At 42.0% G+C, this 22278-nt stretch overlaps 1 protein-coding gene and 1 non-coding gene across 2 annotated transcripts in view; both read right to left on the reverse strand.

Moving 5' to 3' along the window:
* Positions 1-655: 655 nt before the first annotated feature.
* CEP295 (centrosomal protein 295) overlaps positions 656-22278 on the reverse strand; it is a 56955-nt gene continuing 35332 nt past the window's right edge. Inside the window, exons 16-29 of the mRNA XM_070942907.1 lie at positions 21708-21860; positions 20625-20855; positions 16344-16423; positions 15277-15424; positions 12912-13136; positions 11922-12076; positions 10572-10713; positions 8583-9226; positions 7161-7286; positions 5484-5601; positions 3523-3723; positions 3107-3203; positions 2060-2159; positions 656-838 (exon numbers count right to left, since the gene is read on the reverse strand). Coding sequence (XP_070799008.1) covers positions 791-838; positions 2060-2159; positions 3107-3203; positions 3523-3723; positions 5484-5601; positions 7161-7286; positions 8583-9226; positions 10572-10713; positions 11922-12076; positions 12912-13136; positions 15277-15424; positions 16344-16423; positions 20625-20855; positions 21708-21860 — 2468 coding nt within the window. The 3' untranslated portion in view covers positions 656-790. The remainder of the gene's footprint in view (positions 839-2059; positions 2160-3106; positions 3204-3522; positions 3724-5483; positions 5602-7160; positions 7287-8582; positions 9227-10571; positions 10714-11921; positions 12077-12911; positions 13137-15276; positions 15425-16343; positions 16424-20624; positions 20856-21707; positions 21861-22278) is intronic.
* Positions 15736-15817, reverse strand: LOC139317315 (small nucleolar RNA U2-19). Its single transcript, XR_011600447.1, has one exon. It is a non-coding gene; the product is annotated as a small nucleolar RNA U2-19 (small nucleolar RNA).

Here is a 22278-nt window from a genome sequence, read left to right on the forward strand (position 1 = left end):
TCCTGTATCCTCTGAATCTTTTACATCTTTTTACATTTCCCATGTGCTTCTAGAAAACAACACAGTAGACTTGGACTGGTACTGCTCATTAATGCAACATTAAGCAGGTTAAGAAAAATCACAGATTGGGCTCAGGGATTTTCTCTTAGTGGCAGCTGAAATTTCCAAGGTACCTACCGTGTTTTCCTGAAAATAAGACCTAGTCTTATATTAATTTTTGTTCAAAAAGACACATTAGGGCTTATTTTCTGGTTAGGTGTTAGTTTTTTGGGAAAATATGGTACTAATTACATCCATCTGGCTGACAGTCTTAACGGGCTTATTTTGGGGGTAGGGCTTATATTACAAGCATCCTGAAAAATCATGCTAGGACTTATTTTCCGATTGGGTCTTATTTTTGGGGAAACAGGGCAGCTATTTTTCCTCAATTACTTTCCTTTCTCTATCTTCTGGGTCCTTTGGCAGGAGGCTGAGAATAACTCCCTTCCTCATTCTGCTGACGGCACAAATTTTTAAAGGCAAGAGGAAAGGAATGGGGCTTTTGAATAATCTACATTTTTGCAAATATTTTATTATAAATAGGTAAAATAGTAGTACAAAAAGCAAACTCGTGACATTTGAAAATAAAAATCTTTTTGAGTTGAAAAGCCATAATTGGAGACAATGGTCCATACACAGCATTGGGCATTTTGCAAATATATTCATACCAAATGTGAATTATCTCAAATTCTGCCGCATAATTTAATTATTGCAGAGATCTCAAATACAATGCTGATAAATCTGTAAAATACTAGGTTTTCAAATTGATTTTTCTGGCTCGTAGTTTTTCCAATGTTTTCTGTAAGAAAATGGGAAAGAAAATAATGAATAAATGGCAGCAGTATAACAGCAATAGCACTTAGAAGTTTAAAAGTGACCAAAATGTGGGACGGGTGGTTTCTGACAAAAAAATATACTCCTGGACAGCTACAATGATTTGGGGGATATTGCCCATTTTACCTGCTCTGCTTTTAAATAACCAGTAGCCTTTGCTTAATGAAAATTGGCACTGGAACTGCTAAGCAATTGAGTTTCTAAAGTGCAGTGACATGATCACATCAGTGGTGGGTTGCTACCGGTTCACCCTGGATTGGGTGAACCAGTAGCGGTGGCAGTGGTGGGTGGGCGGAGCCTCCGTGCATGTGCAGAAGTGGACGCTTTGCACATGCGCAGAAGCAGTGAGTGTGCAAGCACCCACGAGCAAAACAGTAGCGACGGGTTTTGAAACCCGACCCTGGATCACAGCAATGGCGCTCCCAGCAGTTCTTGCTAAGCAAGTTCTTGCTAAGCAAGAACCTCATGTGACTGTGACTTCTAACTTCCTGTGGCTTCCCTCAAGCTGTCAGTAGGAAAGCCAGTTGGAAGTGGCTCCAAAGGAGACTGGAAGGTGGGGTAAGTATTTGAGTGAAGCAGAAAGTGCTGTGGCAATTGCATGCGGGCTGGGGCGTAGTTACTGGTAGTGCGAGAGTGGAGTATGAGATCCCTGGAATTTTGTATTCCAGGGCTCGGGAGAAAAAGTGCCAGAAGCAACTTGCAAGCTTCTCTGCAGGCTTCCCCACTGCCTTTGCCTGTGGGAAACTGGCAGGGAAGGTTGCAAATGGTAATCCTTAAGGTGTGGTGAGTGGAACTTTTGAGAATTGAGTGCCACTTGTTCAGCACCATTACCACCTCAAGCTATTCACTGTTCGCTGGGGTCTTCACACATTCTATCAATACTGGTATCTTTCATGAACTACTCACATGGGACAACATGCTCTTGGGACACAATAATAGTTGGGACACAATAAGGAACAACATGGTATTAAAATGATTTTACTTCTGACACTTCCTGCCAGCCATTTAATTTTTTGAACTGCAAGCAGGATGAATTCTTCTCGTGCTAAATATGGTTTAAGTCAATGCCTAAACTTTCAGTCAATTTGATTCACAATTAAAAGAACCAAATACAACCAGCAAAACAAGTGTGTTTTTAAAATTAGGTCCCGAGATGGAATATTACAGTGTGTTGCAGATGTTTTACCTTTTGAAATTCTTTTGCTCTTTCCCTGTTCTTGGCGTAATTTTCTTTTCTGTCTTTCTCTTCCTTTCTGTTTTTCACTTCCGCCAGATTATTATACAGTCTGCCAAAAAAAAAAGTTGTTCCAGTTACCATTAAATTATTCAAAAAGGCAAAAGTAGTGTTTAGGGGACATTTCCAATCTCAAGTCAAGACATCAGCAGAAATAGTAATTCTAGACTTAAGAGCCAGATTTCCCCATGGAAACACATGGGGACCAACTCTCTCCAATTGTTTCTACCTGTTGTACCCAATCTGGCAGGAAGGGCATTCTCTAAGCACTCTTGGTGTAATCCAAGAGACCTTTTTCTGCTGCCTCACCTGCTTCTTGGTGCATCATCCCCCTCCTAAGATTACGTTGGCACCGTCCCTGTTGGGCTTTTGTAAGGCCTTGAAAATTTGCCTTTTTGCCAAGTGTGTGGGGCCCTGGATGTATATAGCAATAGCACTTAGACTTATATACCGCTTCACAGCCCTCTCTAAGCAGTTTAGAGTCAGCCTATTGTCCCCAACAATCTGGGTCCTCATTTTACCCACCTCGGAAGGATGGAAGGCTGAGTCAACCTGGAGCCTGGTGAGATTCTATCTGCCAAACTGCTGGCAGTTGATCAGCAGAAGAAGTAGCCTGCAATACTGCACTCTAACCACTGCGCCACCCCGGCTCTAAACTTGGATATAGAACTCATCTGGCTGGCTGACTGATCAAATTATGGCTTGTGCTTTATTTTTTATTTTGCTTTTTTATGCTGTGTATTTCATGTTTTACTCTAGGCTGTGTAGAACAAAATAAAAATGAGATGGGCAACCGTGTAAACCAAATCAATATACAACACGTGTTGATGTGACACCTTTATAAGCTGCAACCGATTGCCAGTATGCTTCAGGGGCAATTCAAAGTACTGATTATGGCCTGCAAAGCCAAAATCAAAGGCAGTTCTCAGGAGAAAATGACACGGCTTGTTAAAAAGTAGATTGGTTTAATTTCTCTGAAGTTGAGGGAAGGTACAATACCTTGAAGTCCGTTGCTGCATTTGTGCCGCGGCCACTTTCCTGTCAAGTGAAAGGCACTTTTTTTCTTCCCCTTTCTTCAAAAGATGGACAGCTGCCCCTTGAATCCAAGCAGGACATGAAAACACAAGACTTAAATTAGAGAAATCTTTCAGGACAGGAAAGCTAGAGGTAAAAGCATTTCCTCCCAATGTTTACATAAAACTGAGGCACGAGAACTACAGAAATACTTGGGGGGGTGGGGGGGTTTGCCGATGTTGTTCCTGCACACACCCACTCTCCTCACAATGTTTACAAATCACAACATTCCCAAATTAATTTTAAGCAATTTATTGTTTGGCTGATAGCAAAGGCCACAAGCAGGGGGTTTACATTTCACACTCCTCTCCCTCAATTTATACTTGTTTACTGACAATTACCAAGAGGTGCCTGGTTTACTTTTCGTTTATGGAGTTGTGGTTTTTTCAGTGGTAATTCCTTAGACTGGGTCTTTTCAGAGCTCTGCTCTCGGTTTTTTACTTTCTCCACCCTTTTCAAAGATCTCTCAATGAAATCTTTCTTCTGCTTCAAAAACGATTCCTGCAGGCTGCCGTGGACAGGTGCAAGCTCCGACAATATAACTGTGGGGAGGGGAAAAAAAGATGCGTTTTGAGAAATGGGAACTGTGATTTTCAACAGCCTCAGCCCCAGCCCCACATGGCACGGTTATGTTCAAAAAATATATATAACACACTGAGCAAACAATAAGTTTGAGGGCAAGAAACATTTTCGAAATGCAGAAGACTTTTACAGAGCATGACCATTTAACATACGGAAAATAAGGGACAATGACCAGACGCCTCATCGGTAATGGCTAATGGGTGTACAAATGTTTAAATGCAAATATTTGGGGCCTGAAAGAGTTGTGTGAACATAAAACAGTTTGTTTAACCACAGCAGAAGTGTTCCAACCCCAAATCTGTACTCTTTCATGCTTGGAACATTTCTAGCACAGCTTTTGAGTTCAAAGCCTTTTGCATACTAGTAAGGGCCAAATCCTGCAAGCATTATAGTCAGGCTTTTGATTGAACCCACAAAAGCACACTCTGAATCCAAAAGCATGCAAGTATAATTAAGTCAGTCTATTAAACGTGCTTGGTGCAGTCTTCCTTTACTGGTGTGGCATACAAAGGCAGGGATTCAATGAGGTCTGATACAGGGGTGGTTAATAAAATATTTTTTAGAAGAGAATGAATAATGCCATTTTACTAAAATTCCTTTTTTGGGGGGTCTATACAAGAAGGGACGCGGTGGCTCAGTGGCTAAGACGCTGAGCTTGTCGATCGAAAGGTCGGCAGTTCAGTGATTCGAATCCCTAGTGCTGCGTAATGGGGTGAGCTCCTGTTACTTGTCCCAGCTTCTGCCAACCTAGCAGTTCAAAAGCAGGTAAAAAGTGCAAGTAGAAAAATAGGGACCACCTTTGGTGGGAAGGCAACAGCGTTCTGTGTGCCTTTGGCTTTTAGTCATGCCGGCCACATGACCACGGAGACGTCTTCGGACAGTGGTGGCTCTTCGGCTTTGAAACGGAGATGAGCACCGCCCCCTAGAGTCGGGAACGACTAGCACATATGTGCGAGGGGAACCTTTACAAGATTGCAGACAATGACACCACTTCCTCAGAGAACCTTTCTTCTATATAAGCTGATTTAATAGCTAGCCATCAACCATCCTAATTAACAACTAAAAGCTACACACAACTAGGCACCATATAAACACAACATGTAGAAGAGCCCAGTGTGCACATTCTGGAGAGAGAGAAGTTCCCTGAAGATGGGCTCCAGCATGAGCCCAAAAGCTTGGAAGAATAAACCTTCGGTCTTGGCGAGGGATTCAGGTTGGACGGCTAGTCCTCAACAGTAGTTCATTTAGTGACCATTCACAGTTACAATGGAAATGAAAAGTGACTTGTGATCATTTTTCACACTTTATGACCATTGCGGCATTCCCTAAGGTCATGTCATTTACATTCAGATGCTTGACAACTGATTCATATTTATGACGGTTGCAGTGTCCCGGGATCATGTGATCATCTTTTGCGACCTTCAGACAAGCAAAGTCAATGGGGAAGCCAGATTGACATAACAACCATGTTAACCATGCTAATTTGACAGCTGCAATGGTTCACTTAACAAATGTGGCAAGGAAAGTCATAGAATGGGGCAAAACTCACTTAACAAATTTCTTACCTAGCAACATAATTCTGACCTCAATTGTTATTAAGTCGAGGATTGCCTGTATTATCTATCTGGGCATTACAGTTTTTAATTCAAGCTGCTATGATCTCTGAATATCCAGAGGCTCTGATTTACATTCATACATTTGCAATGTACCGCTTACATACCACCTCTTGGCTGGTAGTTTATATCTGGATCATTTTGGGAGCTTGGAGTTACTGGTGGGTAATCCAGCTGAGTGAGAAATTCATCCATTTCTGGGTTCAATGGGAAAAATCCTCTGCTCTGTCAAAAAAAAAAAACACGTAAATACAGTAAGTAAGGTGTTGTTGGCATAGTAAGGGTTGATGCACTGAAAAGAACAAAATCACTAAAAAAGAGGCATACGCACCAAGAGCCTTGGTAGTACAGTGGTTTAAGGCACCTTGTTATTAAGCTGGTTATTAAAACCAGCTGCCTGCAATTACTGCAGGTTCGAATCTCGCCAAGGCTCAAGGTTGACTCAGCCTTCCATCCTTTCTAAGGTAGGTAAATTGAGGACCCAGTTGTGGGGGCAATAAGCTGACTTTGTATAAAATATACAAAAGTATGAAGGCTATTGCTTAACGCATTGTAAGCCGCCCTGAGTCTCCGGAGAAGGGCGGCATATAAATCAAATTTAAAAAAAAAAAAAAAAGAATAGCTGAATTTAAAAAAAAAAGCACTTTTTAACTGGAATAGATTGGCCTTAATTACAGGTAGTCCTCAGCTTATGTCCATTTGTTCAATGATGGTTCAGCGATGAAAAAATGGATATACAACTGGTCCCTGAAGTCTCAGCCATTGCAACAGCCCTCACATGATCACGATCCAGTCAACTTGGGCGCCTGGCTTATTATTACGTTGCAGGGAGCCATGGTCATATGAAGCTCCTTGGGATTTTCCACAAGCAAAGTCAAAGCTGGGAGGGATGGTTATAAGTCATTCCTGCTTGTTGCAGTGCAGCTGTCTGCAAAGCTTGTACTGGGTCTCCCATGCACTCTCTAGCCTTCCTCAACTCAAGCGGTGCATCTTAAGGTTTCAACAGCAATCAGGATTGCCATCGCTAAGAGATGTGATCACGTGATGTTGCATTTTCCTTAGTGGCAGCAATCCTGGCCTCAATGCGCGAGCTGCACTGGCTCCCGGTGGTCTTCCGGGTGCGCTTCAAGGTGTTGGTTATCACCTTTAAAGCGCTCCATGGCATAGGGCCTAGCTATCTCCGAGACCGCCTGCTGCTACCGACGACCTCCCATCGACCCATGCGCTCCCACAGAGAGGGCCTCCTCAGGGTGCCATCAGCCAAACAATGTAGGCTGGTGGCCCCCAGGGGGAGGGCCTTCTCTGTGGGGGCTCCCACCCTCTGGAATCAGTTGCCCCCGGAGATAAGAAGAATCCATGACCTCAGTGCCTTCCGTCGTTTCCTGAAAACCTATCTTTTTCAGCAAGCCGGGTTGGCTTAAGAAGAAATTTTTAAATTCTTTTAATTAGTCTGTGATTCTTAACTTTCGGGCCAAAATTTATATATATTTTTAAATGTTTTAATATTTGTATTCTATGTTTTTTATCTTGGCTGTACACCGCCCTGAGTCCTCAGGGAGAAGGGCGGTATATAAATTGGAAATTAAATTAAATTAAATTAAATTGTTATTGTAACCAGTTTCTCAACTATTATCTTATTAAGCAGCCAAATGGCCTGCAAATTCAAAGCACTCTATTCTTTAATACTTCCACCATGCCTCATCTTTTGTAAATTCGTAAATTCATCTGGCCAAATCAAAATGTGTCTATTATCGCTCCACGTACACCCCACTCCACGTTTTTACCTGGGGACGGTCCTTAACTTCCAAATGATCACCGGGTACAAGCTCTGATTCTGCAGTGCTGATGTCATTAGAGCTTACTAGTGTCAGGTCCGGTTCTTCCATGATGCCTCTTCCTGTAAGGGTCTCCTAAGAAATTAATTATAGGAAACAGTAAATACCGTGTTTTTCGGATTATAAGAAGCACCTTTCCTCCCCCAAAAGGGAGTGAAAATTTAGGTGCATCTTATACACGGACTGTAGCCCCGCCTACCCACTGGCCCCCACTCTTTGGCCTCTGCCTCTCAGCAATTTACCTCCTTACAGCAAGCAGCAAGAAAAAACAGCCCATTTCAGCTTCAGCACAGCCTAATTAGCAGAAGTTGATTGTCCATTGGATCGACCTCCCAACTCTCGGCTGTTTCAGGCTGCAGGGATTGCCATTGCCTATTGCTGCGTGGGCCTCTGCTGCTTGCTGCAAGGAGGTAAATTGCTGGGAGCAGATTTTTTTTTCTTGTGCTAATCAAGCTATGCTGAAAATGAAAATGAAAGTAAAGCAGGCTATTTGCTGTTTGCTGCAAGAAGGCAAAATTGCTGGGAGGCTTTTCCTCACCAAAAAAGGTAGGTGCATCTTATAGTCCGGAGCGTCTTATACTCCGAAAAATTCAGTAATCAGAATTTCTGCATTTGTTCAAGAACTGCATCATTCTATCCCAAACCTTTAGGACAGGGGTCTCCAAACTTGGCAGTTTTTAGCCATGCTGGCTGGGGGTTCTGGGAGTTGAAATCCATAAGTCTTAAAATTGTCAAGTTGTGAGACCCTTGCTTTAGGGCAAAAGGTCCTATCATGAGCCATACCACAAAAAGAGCTAAGATGATGGAATAGTACCGTCACCTTGGCAATACCCCATTACTGAGTCCTACGGGAGAAAGGCGGTATAGAAATATAATAAATAAATAAATAAATAAATAAATAAATAAATAAATAAATAAATAAATAAATAAATAAATAAATAAATAAATAATGGACCTTCCTCTTAGGGAAATCAGAATATTCTGACCTTATTTAGCCTACGTCTATTAATTTGTTGTTCTTTCTTCTGGCATTTGAGCAATTGTGAATTAAACGGTGTTATTTTTATACCTTTGTGTACCACTATATTCCTTTATGTTTTAATTAGGCAAAACGGCTTTTGTTATCTGAAAATGCATTTAATGTCTCCTCTGTTTTTACTGGCAGAGGGTTGCAGGAGGCTGTGGCAGCTGAAAACGGAGCTCGGGAGCCTGTTTTTACTGGCAGAAGCACCGCGGGCCAGTCCTTTGCTATTTGCAGGGCAGCCCTGCGGGCCAGATCTAGGCACCCCGGGGGCCGAATCCAGCCCCCAGGCCTTGAGTTTGACACCCCTGATTTAAACCACTTCCATCTCAGATCTCTTTAAGTCTTACCCAAACAGGGACACTGTACTGTGACAAACGGGAATCCGAGCTTTTAGCCTGGATGGCATCCATATTTAGTTGTGGAAACATGGCGGGCTGACTGATATTTTCCTCAGCAGAATTCTGAAAGGGACTGCCAGAGTTCATTTCTTGAGGCCAACCCAGAAGAACTTTTGCTTTTGGAAAACTCTGCTCTTGCGTGGAATTTAAAGCATATTGTGCAACGTCAGTTTCTATCAATCTGTTCCTGGTCCCCGTTTCATTGGTTTTGTTGAACGACATTGTGGCTAGTTCAACGAAGCAGAGGCTCTCTGTCGTTGAGCTCCTGTCCTCTTTTGCCGATTCTGTCCTCTCGTGAGTACTTTTCTTTGGGCCAAAACTCGGAATGATCTCGTACGTGGAGGTCTGATCTTCAACCGGAGTAAGGGTGCGAAAATTTTCAACGGACGAACAGAAATAACGAAAGTCGCTGTCATCCTGCAGGTCCTCGCGTGATCCAGTCTCAGGTGTCTCAGGGTCCTCAACGCAGTCCCTGTTTAGCTCAAGGTTTTCTTCAGGGTTGAAACTAAAGGCTCCGGATCTACCAAAACTATTGTGCAAGTTACTTTCCAAGGACAGCGATTCAGACAATTCTTCAGCAACGAGTTGAACAGCTGCGAAGTGGCAGAAAACTGTTGTTAGGGCAAGTTAAGTACGCATAAATTCAGAACGTAACTAAAGTTTTAGACGACCAAAGCAGAGGAAGGAGCAATTATTATTCGTATTAAAAAATAAATAACGTAGCCTTCCACCAGGTCTGACCATCTGCTCATCTAAAGCCAGATGGCTGCTTCATTCAACATTCTCAAGCAAAGGCCTTACCAGAATCTTCAAGATCTGAGAGACTGAAAAAAGAAAATAAATCACTCTCTACTACCATGTTTCCCCAAACATAAGACCCAACCAGAAAATAAGCCCTAGCATGATTTTTCAGGATGCTCATAATTTAAGCCCTACCCCAGAAATAAGCCCCAGTTAAGATCATCAACCGGACGCATTTAGTACTGTATTTCCCCCAAAATAAGACCTAACCAGAAAATAAGTTCTAATGAGTTTTTTGGAGCAAAAATTAATATAAGACCTGGTCTTATTTTCGGGGAAACATGGTACTAAGCTATAATTCCTCACCGAAAAATATTTTTTTCCTAAGGCATAGAATCTGATTAACCAAATCATGATGATTATTTCTCAATAAGGTAAAGGTCTCCCTGTCTGGTCATGTCTGACCCTAATTGGGGGGGGGGTGCTCATCTCCGTTTCTTAGCCAAGGGAGCCAATGTTGTCGGGTGGTCATATGGCCAGCAGGACCATATGCTGAGGCTCATCTAACGCTGTTACCTTCCCACCGAAGTGGTACCTATTTATCTACTCACATTTGCATGCTTTTGAACTGCTAAGTTGGCAGGAGCTGGGGCAAGGAACAGGAGCTCACCCTGTTGCGCAGAGCTCGGGTTTCGAAGAACCCAGGCTGTCATCTTTCCAGCTCACAAGCTCAGCATCTTTAATGCCAGATGCAAATGTCATGGAAACCATGAGATGCAAACAAAACAATCAGCACAGCTGGTAATTGGTTTGTCATCAAATGTTTCTTCTATATCTTGCTTAGCAATATAATATTGTTCTATTGTTTTAAAATGTTTTTAAGATTTTAATTTAATATATTGTATGTCTCTGAGGTGAGCCGCCCAGAGTCGTTTGCTGAGATGGGTGGCTATAGAAATTGAGTGAGTGAGTGAGTGAGTGAGTGAACGAACGAATGAATAAATATCTTTGCTGGGGAAAATCTGCTGAGGAAAATCAGAAAAGCATGAATCAAACTGAACGTTTGGAATCTAAACTTGAAAGTTTAATAGACATAGGTCAGCACGTATTCAAATATTCTCCCATTTGTTAATACAGGAAATTATTACTTTTAAAAACATTTTCCCAACTACAAAGACCACGTGAGTAAACAATTACCTTGCCTTAGCTGATTTATCTTTTCATCACTCTGTTCCTTTAGCTGAGAATTGCTTAGGTTTCCTCTGCTAAGGAATAAAGTACTGTTCCTTCCCTCTTCTATGGTAGATGTTAAATCTTGACTCTTAGATAAATCTGAAACCTATAGAATAAAAATGCATGACGGGTGAATCAAGGTGTAGCCAGAGGTGATATTCAGCCGGTTCGGGCGAACCGGTAGCAGCGACTGTGGCTGGGCCCGCCCATTCGCCCAGATGTAATGCCATTCTATTTAGCCAAGTTTTCGAGGCCGGGCGCATGCATGGAAGGCCAGGCGCATGCGCAGAAGGCAGGTACAGTGACCTGGTGGCAAGAATATGTGAAACCCACCCCTGGGTGTAGCATGAAAATTTCATGACAGGTGGGTAAAAACTGTTGGGAGTTTTCTCATCTTAACATATGGAGTCTAGTGTTACTAATGATTTGGTAGAATCGGAACAACTGGGATTGAAATGGTGGCAGAACAGTTTTGCAACCATCATGCAGCAACAAAACTGTTAGTCCACTATACAACCATGTTACGTACTTCATTGTGACAACAAGTTACCTACCTACCTAGATACAGGTAGTCTTCAGTTTACGACCGCAACTGAGCCCCAGATTTATGTTGTTAAGCGAGACAGTCAAGTGGGTTTTGCTCCATTTTACGACCTTTCTTGCCGCAGTTGTTAAGTGAATCACTGCAGTTGTTCAATGAATAACACAGTTGCTAAATGAATCTGGCTTCCCCCATTGCTTGTCAGAAGGTCATAAAAGGTGGATCACATGACACCCCCCGGGACACTGAAACCGTCATAAATGTGAGTCAGTTGCCAAGCAGCTGAATTTTGATCACATGACCATGGGGATGCTGCAGTGGTCGTAAATGTGAAAAATGGCCATAAGTCAATTTTTCCAGTGCTGTTGTAACTTTGAACGGTCACTAAATGAATTGTTGTTAAGTCGAGGACACTTTGGCTAAAGTGTCACAGCCTTAGTTACCTATTTGCCATAATGAATGTACTTTTGAAGATAATTAAGCCAGAGCTGACTTTTCAAAAGAATACCGTTTCCCCAAAAATAAGACCCAACTGGAAAAGAAGCCCTAGCATGATTTTTCAGGATGCTCATAATATAAACCCTACTCCCAAAGTACGCCCCGGTTAAGATTGTCAGCCAGATGGATGCATTTAGTACCGTATTTCCCCCCAAATAAGCCCCAACCAGAAAATAAGACATAATGCATCTTTTGGAGCAAAAATTAATATAAGACCAGGTCTTATTTCCAGGGAAACACGGTAATAATTCTCAATTTTCTTCATTCAAAAATACCTTGCTTAAGTCTTTGCTGCCATGAGATATTCTGCACTGAGAAAGAGTTGAGGAGAGATCAAAGTCAGAACTCGGTTTCAAAGGCTGAAAAAGTTCACGGTGGAAATTTGGAAAATTTCTTTCAATATCAGTAGCATCGAGTCCAACTGCTGGATCTAAAACAAATGAAATGGAATTTCAGACAGTACCACACACATTTATTTGTGGATTGTTACTTTGCAGTCCCTATGAGAACTCTGTAAACTTAGGATGACCAAGTTGTATAGTAGGATGGAATCATAAAATTGGAAGTAAAACGACATGTGGAGTAAATAATAGGAATATTCGGCCAATACAAAAAAAAAAAAAATCTAATATTGTGTCAACAGGAAATACCAATTTGATGCAAATTTTCCCAGACTGCAAAATTCAGAGAGACAGCGACTTTAAAATGTAACATTAAAACAATATTTTTTCACTCACATAGTTTCAGGTCTATTGTGTAACTACAATTCTGCTGATCCACTACACATTGTGTGTGTGTGTATGTGTGTGCGCACGTATTTCGTACTGTGTAACAGAATACAGCATTAATACGTAAAAAATTCACAAAAACAGCATATAGAGTGTCTATCAAAATAGAAAATCTCAGAGCAGTGAATTATTTTAAAAACACATTTCATGAGTGATGAATACAATTATGCATAAAATTAAATTATGTATGAGCAGTTACTGGGGCTGCTAAGACCATGGCCGGATATCTAGATCGTTTAGTAATTGGACAGTAATGCCTTCAAAATGATGGAGTTCATGCAGAAATTCAGGGAACCTCTCGGGGAGGGGGGGAGATTGGATTCCATCACAGTATGATGTAAATTTTGTGGGACGTTCCCATAATCCCAATCAATGCACATAGTACAAACAGTATATTGCATGGGGAAATAATGAACAGAGTGTTAATTTTTCTGAATGCTTTGGAATATTCCATTTATTATCTTCCAATTCCATTACCATGGCCAGAAGATACATTACTCAGTGATGACCAGCTGAAATCCTTTCTGTATTTGTTTATTATTTGCTGGATTTTGCTTCCATCGTACTCCATTTCTTCAAAAGAGAGGTGAGAACTGGGATGCTTTGAGGAGTCATCAGATTTTTGTAGAAATGAAGGAGCGCTTGAGCTCTCCTTTGCTGGAAAGCTGAAATGGCTGATCTGTTCCTTGGCTGCACAGGAATCTGCAAAGCAATTGAAAATAATTCTCAACCTTATTCCAGTCAAAAAAACCCCAAACGTTTCCATTTGCAAGAACTGGGTGGTTAATGTCTCATATTTTCATATCAGGTAGAGCAGGGGTGTCAAACTCAAGGCTCGGGGGCCTGATCTGGCCCATGGGGTGCTTAGCTCTGGCCTGTGGGGCCGCCCTGGAAACAGCAAAGGATCGGCCAGCGATGCCTCTGCCAGTGAAAACGAAGCTCGGGAGGGCCACAGAGGGTTGCTAACAGAGGGTTGCAGGAGGCCATTGCAACCAAAAATGGAGGTCATGAGGACCGCAGGTGGCCGTCCCGAGCTCCGTTTTCACTGGCAGAAGGTTGCAGGAAGCCGTCACAGCCGAAAATGGAGCTCAGGAGCCAGTTTTCGCTGGCAGAGCTCTTGGGCCACCACAGTCACCCCCAACACAAGTGACATCGTGCTGGCCATGCCACTTGCCCCCCCCCCCAGGTCATACACAACCCTGATGTGGCCCTCAATGAAATGGAGTTTGACACCGCTGAGGTAGAGCTTCACAAAAATAGGTCCTAGCTCACTGCCTGTGGAGATTTTCAGTTCTCCTGGTCATAATTATCTCAAAGGTGCTTTTTCAAAAGGCAACTGGACTTTTTTTTTCCTTGAGGAAAAATAAGAAGAGTTTCGGTTTCTCATCCAAGAAACTTAATCGGTTGTGATGGCGGTGGGAATGGAAAGACAAGTACCGACAGTTGAGAAAAAACAGTCCAGTTGCCTTTTGAACAAGCACCTTTGAGTTCTCGCTCATTCTATTTTTTTATTTATTTATGCAAAATATATATATAAAAAAAGAGGCCAGGTCATTTTATTTGAACTTGCCACAAATTTGCTGTCATGCCCCAGCATATAACCTTTATATACTGTTGTTGCTCTCTTGCTCCATCTAGTGGCCGGAGGGACAAATATGCCCCAACATATGATCTTTATATACTGTTGTTGCGCTCTAGCCCCATCTAGTGGCCAGAGAGACAAAATACCAAGTATATTGTTTGAAGCTGACCCAACCCATTTTACCCATCAGCTCGCACTCTCAAACCAAGTGCACGCTGGGAAGCCAGACTCCATTTTCCTTTAGCATTTGAGAAGACAGAAGCACAAAGAAGAATCCATCTTAATCTGTGGCACATGGTCATCCAAGGACAAACCCGCATCCCACACACAGAGCATCGCTGGTGAGATTTAAATTACTTGTATTTATTCATTGTTATGTCCAGCAGTAACACAATACTGCCTATCTTGTATTTGGTTCTCATTGTATGTATCCCTATTTTCCACAGTTTCACCATATCCTGTTCTTTCAATAAAGCATTCAGATCTACGCACACGGTCAGTTTTATTGGAGGATAGGTGGGTTCAGCAGCATGTCAAACTGCACACATAATTAACTTTAACTTTTATTCAATTTGTATACTTTAACTTTTATTTCAATTTGTAATTAAAATGAATAATGTGAATAATATAATAATGTGAATAATGTGAATGGTATAGGGTCAGCTATATGAACACTGGAGGACCCTCTTTATTCACATTATTATAAGAAAGAAAGGTGCTTGTTTAGAAATTACACTAGGTCAGCTAAATTCCATTCTGGGTAATATATATATATATCTTCTGAGGGGCCTAGCTGTCAAGGATACAAGGACGTCTATATGTAATATATATCTTCTGAGGGGCCTATCTGTCAAGGATGCAGAGACATCCATCTGAAACAAAAAGTTACTTATTAATCCAAGGCCAGCCATGAATTTATGCATCAGTGATTACAGAAGAGGAGGATGTTTAGCTAAGATTATCTCATGTACTATAAATTAATGTAGGAATTTAGTAATTAAAAAGTGTCAATTATCATGTAATAAATGTATGTTAACCATATATGGAAAACTGCTCTGCCAGCAGAATCCTTTGTCTTGGATATGTATAAAAGCAGTTGTATCAGAACTCTTTGTTCAGAATTGCAGATACAAATCTGGTTCTGAAATTGCGCAATAAAACTGTCTCTGGCTGACCAAGGAATGTTGTTCAGTTTTCTCTTTCTACAACATAATTCTCTTTCTACAACATAATAACATGTAGTGAGGACAGAACATTTACCTTTACCAGCAGGACTATTATCTACGTTGTAATTTTTTATAAAGTTGGCCGCAGAAGGAGTCACTGAAGAAAAATAGCCAGGGGCTACCTGCTGTGTACAAGTTGTTGGAGTTAACAAACTCGGAGACCACGCATTTGAAAGTATTACCTAGGGGTGAGAGTATTATACATGAGTATGAGTACTGATTACTACAATCACAAGTGCCTCAAATCAAAACGTATTTCATTCTGAGCTCAGTTCAAGTGTAGAAACCTCCATGTATTCAATTGTCAGTACATGTCAGGTTCATCACTGCTCAGAACAGTCAATCTCATTCTTGCTCTCCTCCTCCGTTCCCCTCCCCTCCACTTCCAGCAACACCCCCCCCCCTTTCTCAGACTACACTCACACACTCATTCATCACACACAAAACTCACAAATCATCAAACACACAAACACAGGTTCAGATTTGAATTGCTTCCCAGAACAGTATATAAATCACGCACCGCAGATCAGCTGATCATTTTAGTGCTCATATTTGGCTATTTTTCATCACAGAGCCACAGTGAATAAGAGGCTCTCAGAGGAATAGTAAAGCAATTCAAGACACTTTTAGGGCTATTAAATGATTAAAAAAAATATGTATTTTGTACTATTATAAAATGCAATACGTCTTAGCTGTGTGTCTTTTAAAATGCTTTCAAGAAATGTAGTACTTTGTTTGCAAATGACTTAATTGAATCGGAATAAAGCTTAACATTTTTTTAAATATGACACTGTACTTCCATGCTGTTATTCACATAATATCAAATAATACCGTCTTTTCTGTATTATTTTTGCCATCTAAAAAAAATCTTTTTTTAAAAAAGGAAAATTGTAATGGAAAATATATGCAAATTAATGTGCAAGATGGAGCTTCTTAAGTAACATGAAATGTAAAACATGAACAGTGTATCGTTCATGTGACTTTCAGGTTCAGAGTACTAACGAACAGTATTTAAAATACAAAGATTAAAAGAGAACGAGATTGTTTTAAAGTAAATGGTACAATTATATAACATACTAAGCACTAGTTTTTATGACTTACTTGGCTGTTTGGCCTCAACGATGGATCAGGAGATGTAACTCTTCTTCCATTATCAGCAGAATAATTTGATAAATTTCGATCTGTAGAAATAAATTCTTTGGAGTGGACTGGATATAAAGAAGAGGAAGCAATGTGAAGCAGCTGGCAAGTAGCAAAACATGATGTGCTCAAGTTTAACTCTATATGGTCACACAGACATACCATACTTTTCGGCATATAAGGCGCACTTTTTATCCCCCCTAAAAGTGGGTGAAAATTGCGATGCGTCTTATACACCGAATGTTGCTGAAGCCCTGCCCACCTGCCGGCCCCCACCCTTCAGCCATTTTCGGCCTCAGTGTGTCGCGTTTTCAGCCTCCGTACGCCCACTTTTAGACCTGTTCCAGGCTGCGGGGAATCGCCACTGCTGCTGAAATGTGACATACGGAGGCCAAAAATGAGGCGTGCAGAGGCCGAAAACGCGATGTGTGGAGGCGATTCCTGCAGCCTGAAATGGGTCTAAAACAGAGTGTGTGAAGGCCAAAAACGCGACGCGCGGTGGCCAAAAATGAGACAAGCGGAGGCGGCGATGAGCTCTGGTGATCCCCGCAGCCAGGAGGGCGATCCAACCGCCAATCAGCTGTTTGTGCTAAATCAGACTGCGATAACATGCTGAAGCTGGCCAGGCTGTTTGCTGCAAGGACGCTAGCCAGATGAATACCAATGGATGCTAGTAGGCAGAGGGCAGATTTTTTTTCCTTGTTTTCCTCCCCAAAAACTAATGTGCTAATTAAAACTAATTTTATAATCTGGAGCGTTTTATACTCTGAAGGATATGGTAATTCTATAAGTGATAGTCAACAATAATTGCAACAGTAACATACAGTACATCTAAGCAATGTTTCTCAAGCCTTGGCAACTTTAAAATATGTGGATTTCAACTTGTCTTCAACTTCAATCCCACTCTGCCTGGGGAATTCTGGGAGTTGAAGTCCACACATCCTGAAGTTGCCAAGATGAGAAACATTGCTCTATAGAGCTCTGAGTGTTCTGTTCCTATGTTTGCATAGAAAATTATCTAAATAGGGTTTAGAAATAAATGCAGGATATCCTCAGAAACAGGCCCTTTCAACAATTTTGATTTACACTAAGGTAGATTAAAAAAAATAATGTTTACCTTAAAAAAAGAGGAGCTAAAACAGTGATGGGTTGCCCTCGGTTCAGACCGGTTCGCAAGAACCAGTAGTAAAACTGGCGGGAGGCTCCGCCCACCACCCCAGATGTTGTCATCGGCGATCGCTTCACTTGTACACATGTGTGATCCCGTTCGAACTGGTAGTAAAGGTAAGTAGAACCCACCCCTGAGCTAAAGGTGTTTTATCTACTTACAATGGAAGACGTAGTTCTGAACTTACACCCACATTTATTTATTTATTTATTTATTTATTTTCAATTTATATACCACCCTTCTCCCTGAGGACTCAGGGTGGTGCACAGCCAGAATTAAAAACATGAAATACAAATATTAAAAACAATTAAAATCTATATAAATTTGGCCTAAAATTTAAAAAACCACAAACCAATTAAACATTTAAAAATTTTAAAAAATTTCTTCCTAAGCCAGCCCGGCTTGCTGGAAAAAGTGGGTTTTAAGGGAACGGCGGAAGGCACTGAGGTCTTGGATTCTCCTTATCTCTGGGGGCAGCTGATTCCAGAGGGTAGGTGCCCCCACAGAGAAGGCCCTCCCCCTGGGGGTCACCAGCCTACATTGTTTGGCTGATGGCACCCTGAGGAGGCCCTCTCTGTGGGAGCGCACGGGTCGCTGGGAGGTCATCGGTAGCAGCAGGCAGTCTCGAAGATAGCTAGGCCCTATGCCATGGAGCGCTTTAAAGGTGATAACCAACACCTTGAAGCGCACCCGGAAGACCACCGGGAGCCAGTGCAGCTCGCGCAGGAGTGGTGTTACATGGGAGCGCCATGCTGCTCCCATCACTACCCGCGCTGCTGCGTTCTGGACCAGCTGGAGCCTCCGGGTGCCCCTCAAGGGGAGCCCCATGTAGAGAGCATTGCAGTAGTCAAGGCGAGAGGTGACGAGGGCGTGAGTGACTGTGCACAGGGAATCCCGATCAAGAAAGGGCCGCAACTGGCGAATCAGGCGAACCTGATAAAAGGTCCCCCTGGTTACAGCCGTCAGATGTTCCTCCAAGGACAGCTGCATATCCATGAGGACTCCCAGATTGCGAGCCCTTTCTGTGGGGGCCAAGGACTCGCCCCCAATAGTCAGTGATGGAGTCAACTGACTATATCAGGATGCCGGGAGCCACAGCCACTCAGTCTTGGAAGGGTTGAGCTTGAGCCTGTTCCTCCCCATCCAGATCCGCATTGAGACCAACATTTTTGTTGTTAAGTGAGACATTTGTTAAGTGGGTTTTGCCTCATTTTATGACCTTTCTTGCCACAGTGGTAAAGTGAATCACTGCAGTTGATAAGTTGGCAACCTGGTTGTTAAGTGAATCTGGCTTCCCCATTGACTTTGATTGTCAAAAGGTCGCAAAAGGGGATCACACGACCCTCGGACTCTGCAACCGTCATAAGCGTGAACCAGTTGCCAAGCATCTGAATTTTGATCACTTCTTTCTGCGCTGTTGTAACTCTGAACGGTCACTAAGTGAACTGTTCTAAGTGGAGAACTATTGGTACAGGTAGTCCTTGACTTACAACCCTTCATTTAGTGACCCAAAGTTAAAAACACAGCTGATAATTATTGTGATAATTTTTCACATACTGTTGCAGCATGGTCATGTGATAAAAACTTGGACGCTAGGAAACTGGTTCATATTAGACACAATCCTTATTTATTTATTTATTTATTTATTTATTTATTTATTTCATGTATTTATATGCCGACCTTCTCCCGAAGGACTCAGGGCGGCGAACACAAGTTAAAAACATGTACAACAAAATCCCATTTTAAACCAAATTAACTAATAAATAATAAAACCCAGAATCAGAGTCAGCCTAATTGCTTGAACAGCCAAGTCTTCAGGTCCCAACGGAAGGAGCGGAGATCAGGAGCCGTCCGGAGCTCAGTAGGCAACTCATTCCAGAGGGTGGGAGCACCCACAGAGAACGCTCTAACCCTGGGCGCCACCAGACGACATTGGCTCGCCGTCGGAACCCTGAGGAGAGCAGCCCTATGTGAGCGAACAGGACAGTGAGAGGGAGGCAGGCAGAAGGTCCTGCAAATATCCCGGACCTAAGTCGTGTAGGGCCTTATAGGTGAGAACCAGCACCTTGAAGCAGACCCAGAGAACCACTGGTAACCAGTGCAGCTCACGCAGGAGGTGTTATATGGGAGTAACGAGGGGCTCCCGTAACAACCCATGCGGCTGCATTCTGGATCAGCTGGAGTCTCCGGGTGCATCTCAGGGGCAGGCCCATGTAGAGGGAATTGCAGTAATCCAAGCGGGAAGTAACCAGGGCATGAGTGACAGTGCGAAGGTCATCTCGGTCCAGGAAAGGGCGCAACTGGCGCACCAGGCGAACCTGTGTGAAGGCCCCCCTGGTCACGGCCGTCAGGTGGTCTTCTAGGGACAGCCAAGCATCCAGGAGGACACCCAAGTTGCGAGCCCTATCAATGGGGGCAAGTTTTTCCCCACCCATCAAAAGTGATGGGGTCTCTGAAACCCGAGATGCCAGCATCCAGAGCCACTCAGTCTTGGAGGGGTTGAGTCTAAGTCTGTTTCTACCCATCCGGGCCTGCACCGCCTCCAGGTTTTGCGACCTTCTGAGAAGCAAAATCAATGAGGAAGCCAGATTCATTTAACAACTGTGTTGCTAACTAAACAATTTAACAACGGTGGCAAGAAAGGTTCTAAAATCTGGCAAAATTCACTTAATTGTTTCGCTTAGCAACAAAAATTTCGGCCTCAATTGTGGTTGTAAGTCAAGGACTACCCTGTGCTAGTATTTATTTACAGGGAAAATTGCTATCTTTGGTGAAATCTGCTTATTCCCCTTTATTGAGATTTTACTCTTGTCTGTACCAAGTCTATAAAGAAAGGAAACGTTAAGGAATACGGTATAACCAGTTGTTGGAGCTTAATCGCTTACTAAAAGCGATGCCAATGCTTGTTAATTTTCTCTGGCAGTGATTACAGAATATTTCTTAAACATGGAAATACGTGCATGGATGTTTCAGAGAGTTCATTTTGATTACCGTTACTGACTTGATAAAAAATTTAATCCCACCACCACTCCTGCTGAAAAGGAATCGTTCTCTCAAAAGGGAACTCTTCTCACCTGAGTCATACAAACCATTAGCCTTCCACATCGATTCATCGTGGCATGATCCTTGTACACTCTCTGGGCTTTGGCCAGAATCTAATTCTTTATCATCAGCCATAGAAATAGTTCTCAGCAGATCTATTTCTTCCTGTAAAGACTTAATTGGGCTTTTACCAGGCTGTAGTTTATCAATTTGGGGAGTGAGGAACATATCTCCAGTAAGATGCTCTTTGTATCCTGAAATTTCTGTAGCAACAAGGAAAGGTGTATTAGAAAACAGCTGTGTTTGCTGCTCAACTGTCCCACTGGATTGGACAGAGCGGATATGCTCCAGATCCTCTCCTTTAAAATTGCCACCTAGAGTGATTTAGGATGCATATCTTTTTCAGGATCCCTACCCTAATGGAACGTTCTTCCCCTTGAGATACATTAAGACCTCACTAAATGTCTATGGAGATTCTCAGCCATCCAGGTCAGGGTTGTCCCAAAGGTGCTTTTCCAAGAGGCAACTGGACTTTCTGTTTTTTCTTTGTTTTAAAAACTAGTTAAATGTTGCTTTTCACAAGTTGCCAATAGTGTATCTATGCCAATATTTTATGAATGATGCATCAGTTATCAACCATCAATAATATATTGTATCTTATGTTTTTTCCTTGTTCTTGACAATCAATATAACTAATGAGAAAACGAAGGAGCATGAGACAAATCAAGGTATCCTAAAACGTGCGTCATAGCAAGGCAAACCTGTCTTTTTTCCTATCTAAAGGAGCATTTTCCCATGTACATGCACAAATCTTTTATATAAACCATCTTCAAGCTACCACTAAGGCACAGTAACTGTACAGAATGAGTCACAATGTCAATCTGAGAAAAACACTACTAAGGTATTCCAAAATGAGCTGTGTTTAACATAAGGCAAGCTGATGGACAGGAAAGAAATAGGAAGGATAGAATTGAATTGAAAGAGATATTGGTGATCTCTTCCAGGGTGCCCATCACTGTTTCAACAATATGTTTTTGCAGTTAAATGAAATGAAGTAAGTGCTTCAATGCAGAAAGAGACGTGATTTTGATTAGCGGTACGCTGTTAAAACTCACCTGCAGTGGAAAATCTGTCGCTCCTTGGTGTGTCAAGTTCTTGTATAGCACTGAGTTCATGCTGCTCCAAATTGAGTCCTGGTTTTACTTTGACCAAAGGTGGTTTTGAAATTCTCTGTTTCTCTTCTCTAGACCACATGCTCTGAAATGGCCCTACAAGGTAAAAATCCAGAATTGATGTGACTGAGACTTTCCTAGTTAAATATATATATTTTTGTGATGAAGGCTGTTCTCCCTGCAATATAAGGATAACGATATTGATATTGATTTGTGTTATCTATGTGCATTTACCCATGTGGTATGGCTGTAATATTATTTATCCTTATTATCTTCTTTCTTCCCCCCACTTATTGGTATGATAATAATAGTGATGCTATTGCTTTGCATGAGAGTTTCTGCGCCAGAGATAAATTTATCACCAGCTATAGAAATAGTTCTTAGCAGATCTATTTCTTTCTGTAAAGATTCAGTTGGGCTTTTTACTTTTACTGAACTGTAGTTTATCAACTTTGGGAGTGAGGAATACATTTCCAGTAAGATGCTGTTTGTATCTTATTATTTGACCAAATAA

The sequence above is a fragment of the Pituophis catenifer genome, unplaced genomic scaffold, assembly GCF_029215685.1.
Source record: "Pituophis catenifer annectens isolate HBS135680 unplaced genomic scaffold, rPitCat1.0.hap2 SCAF_4, whole genome shotgun sequence".
In the NCBI taxonomy this organism is placed as follows: Eukaryota; Metazoa; Chordata; class Lepidosauria; order Squamata; family Colubridae; genus Pituophis; species Pituophis catenifer.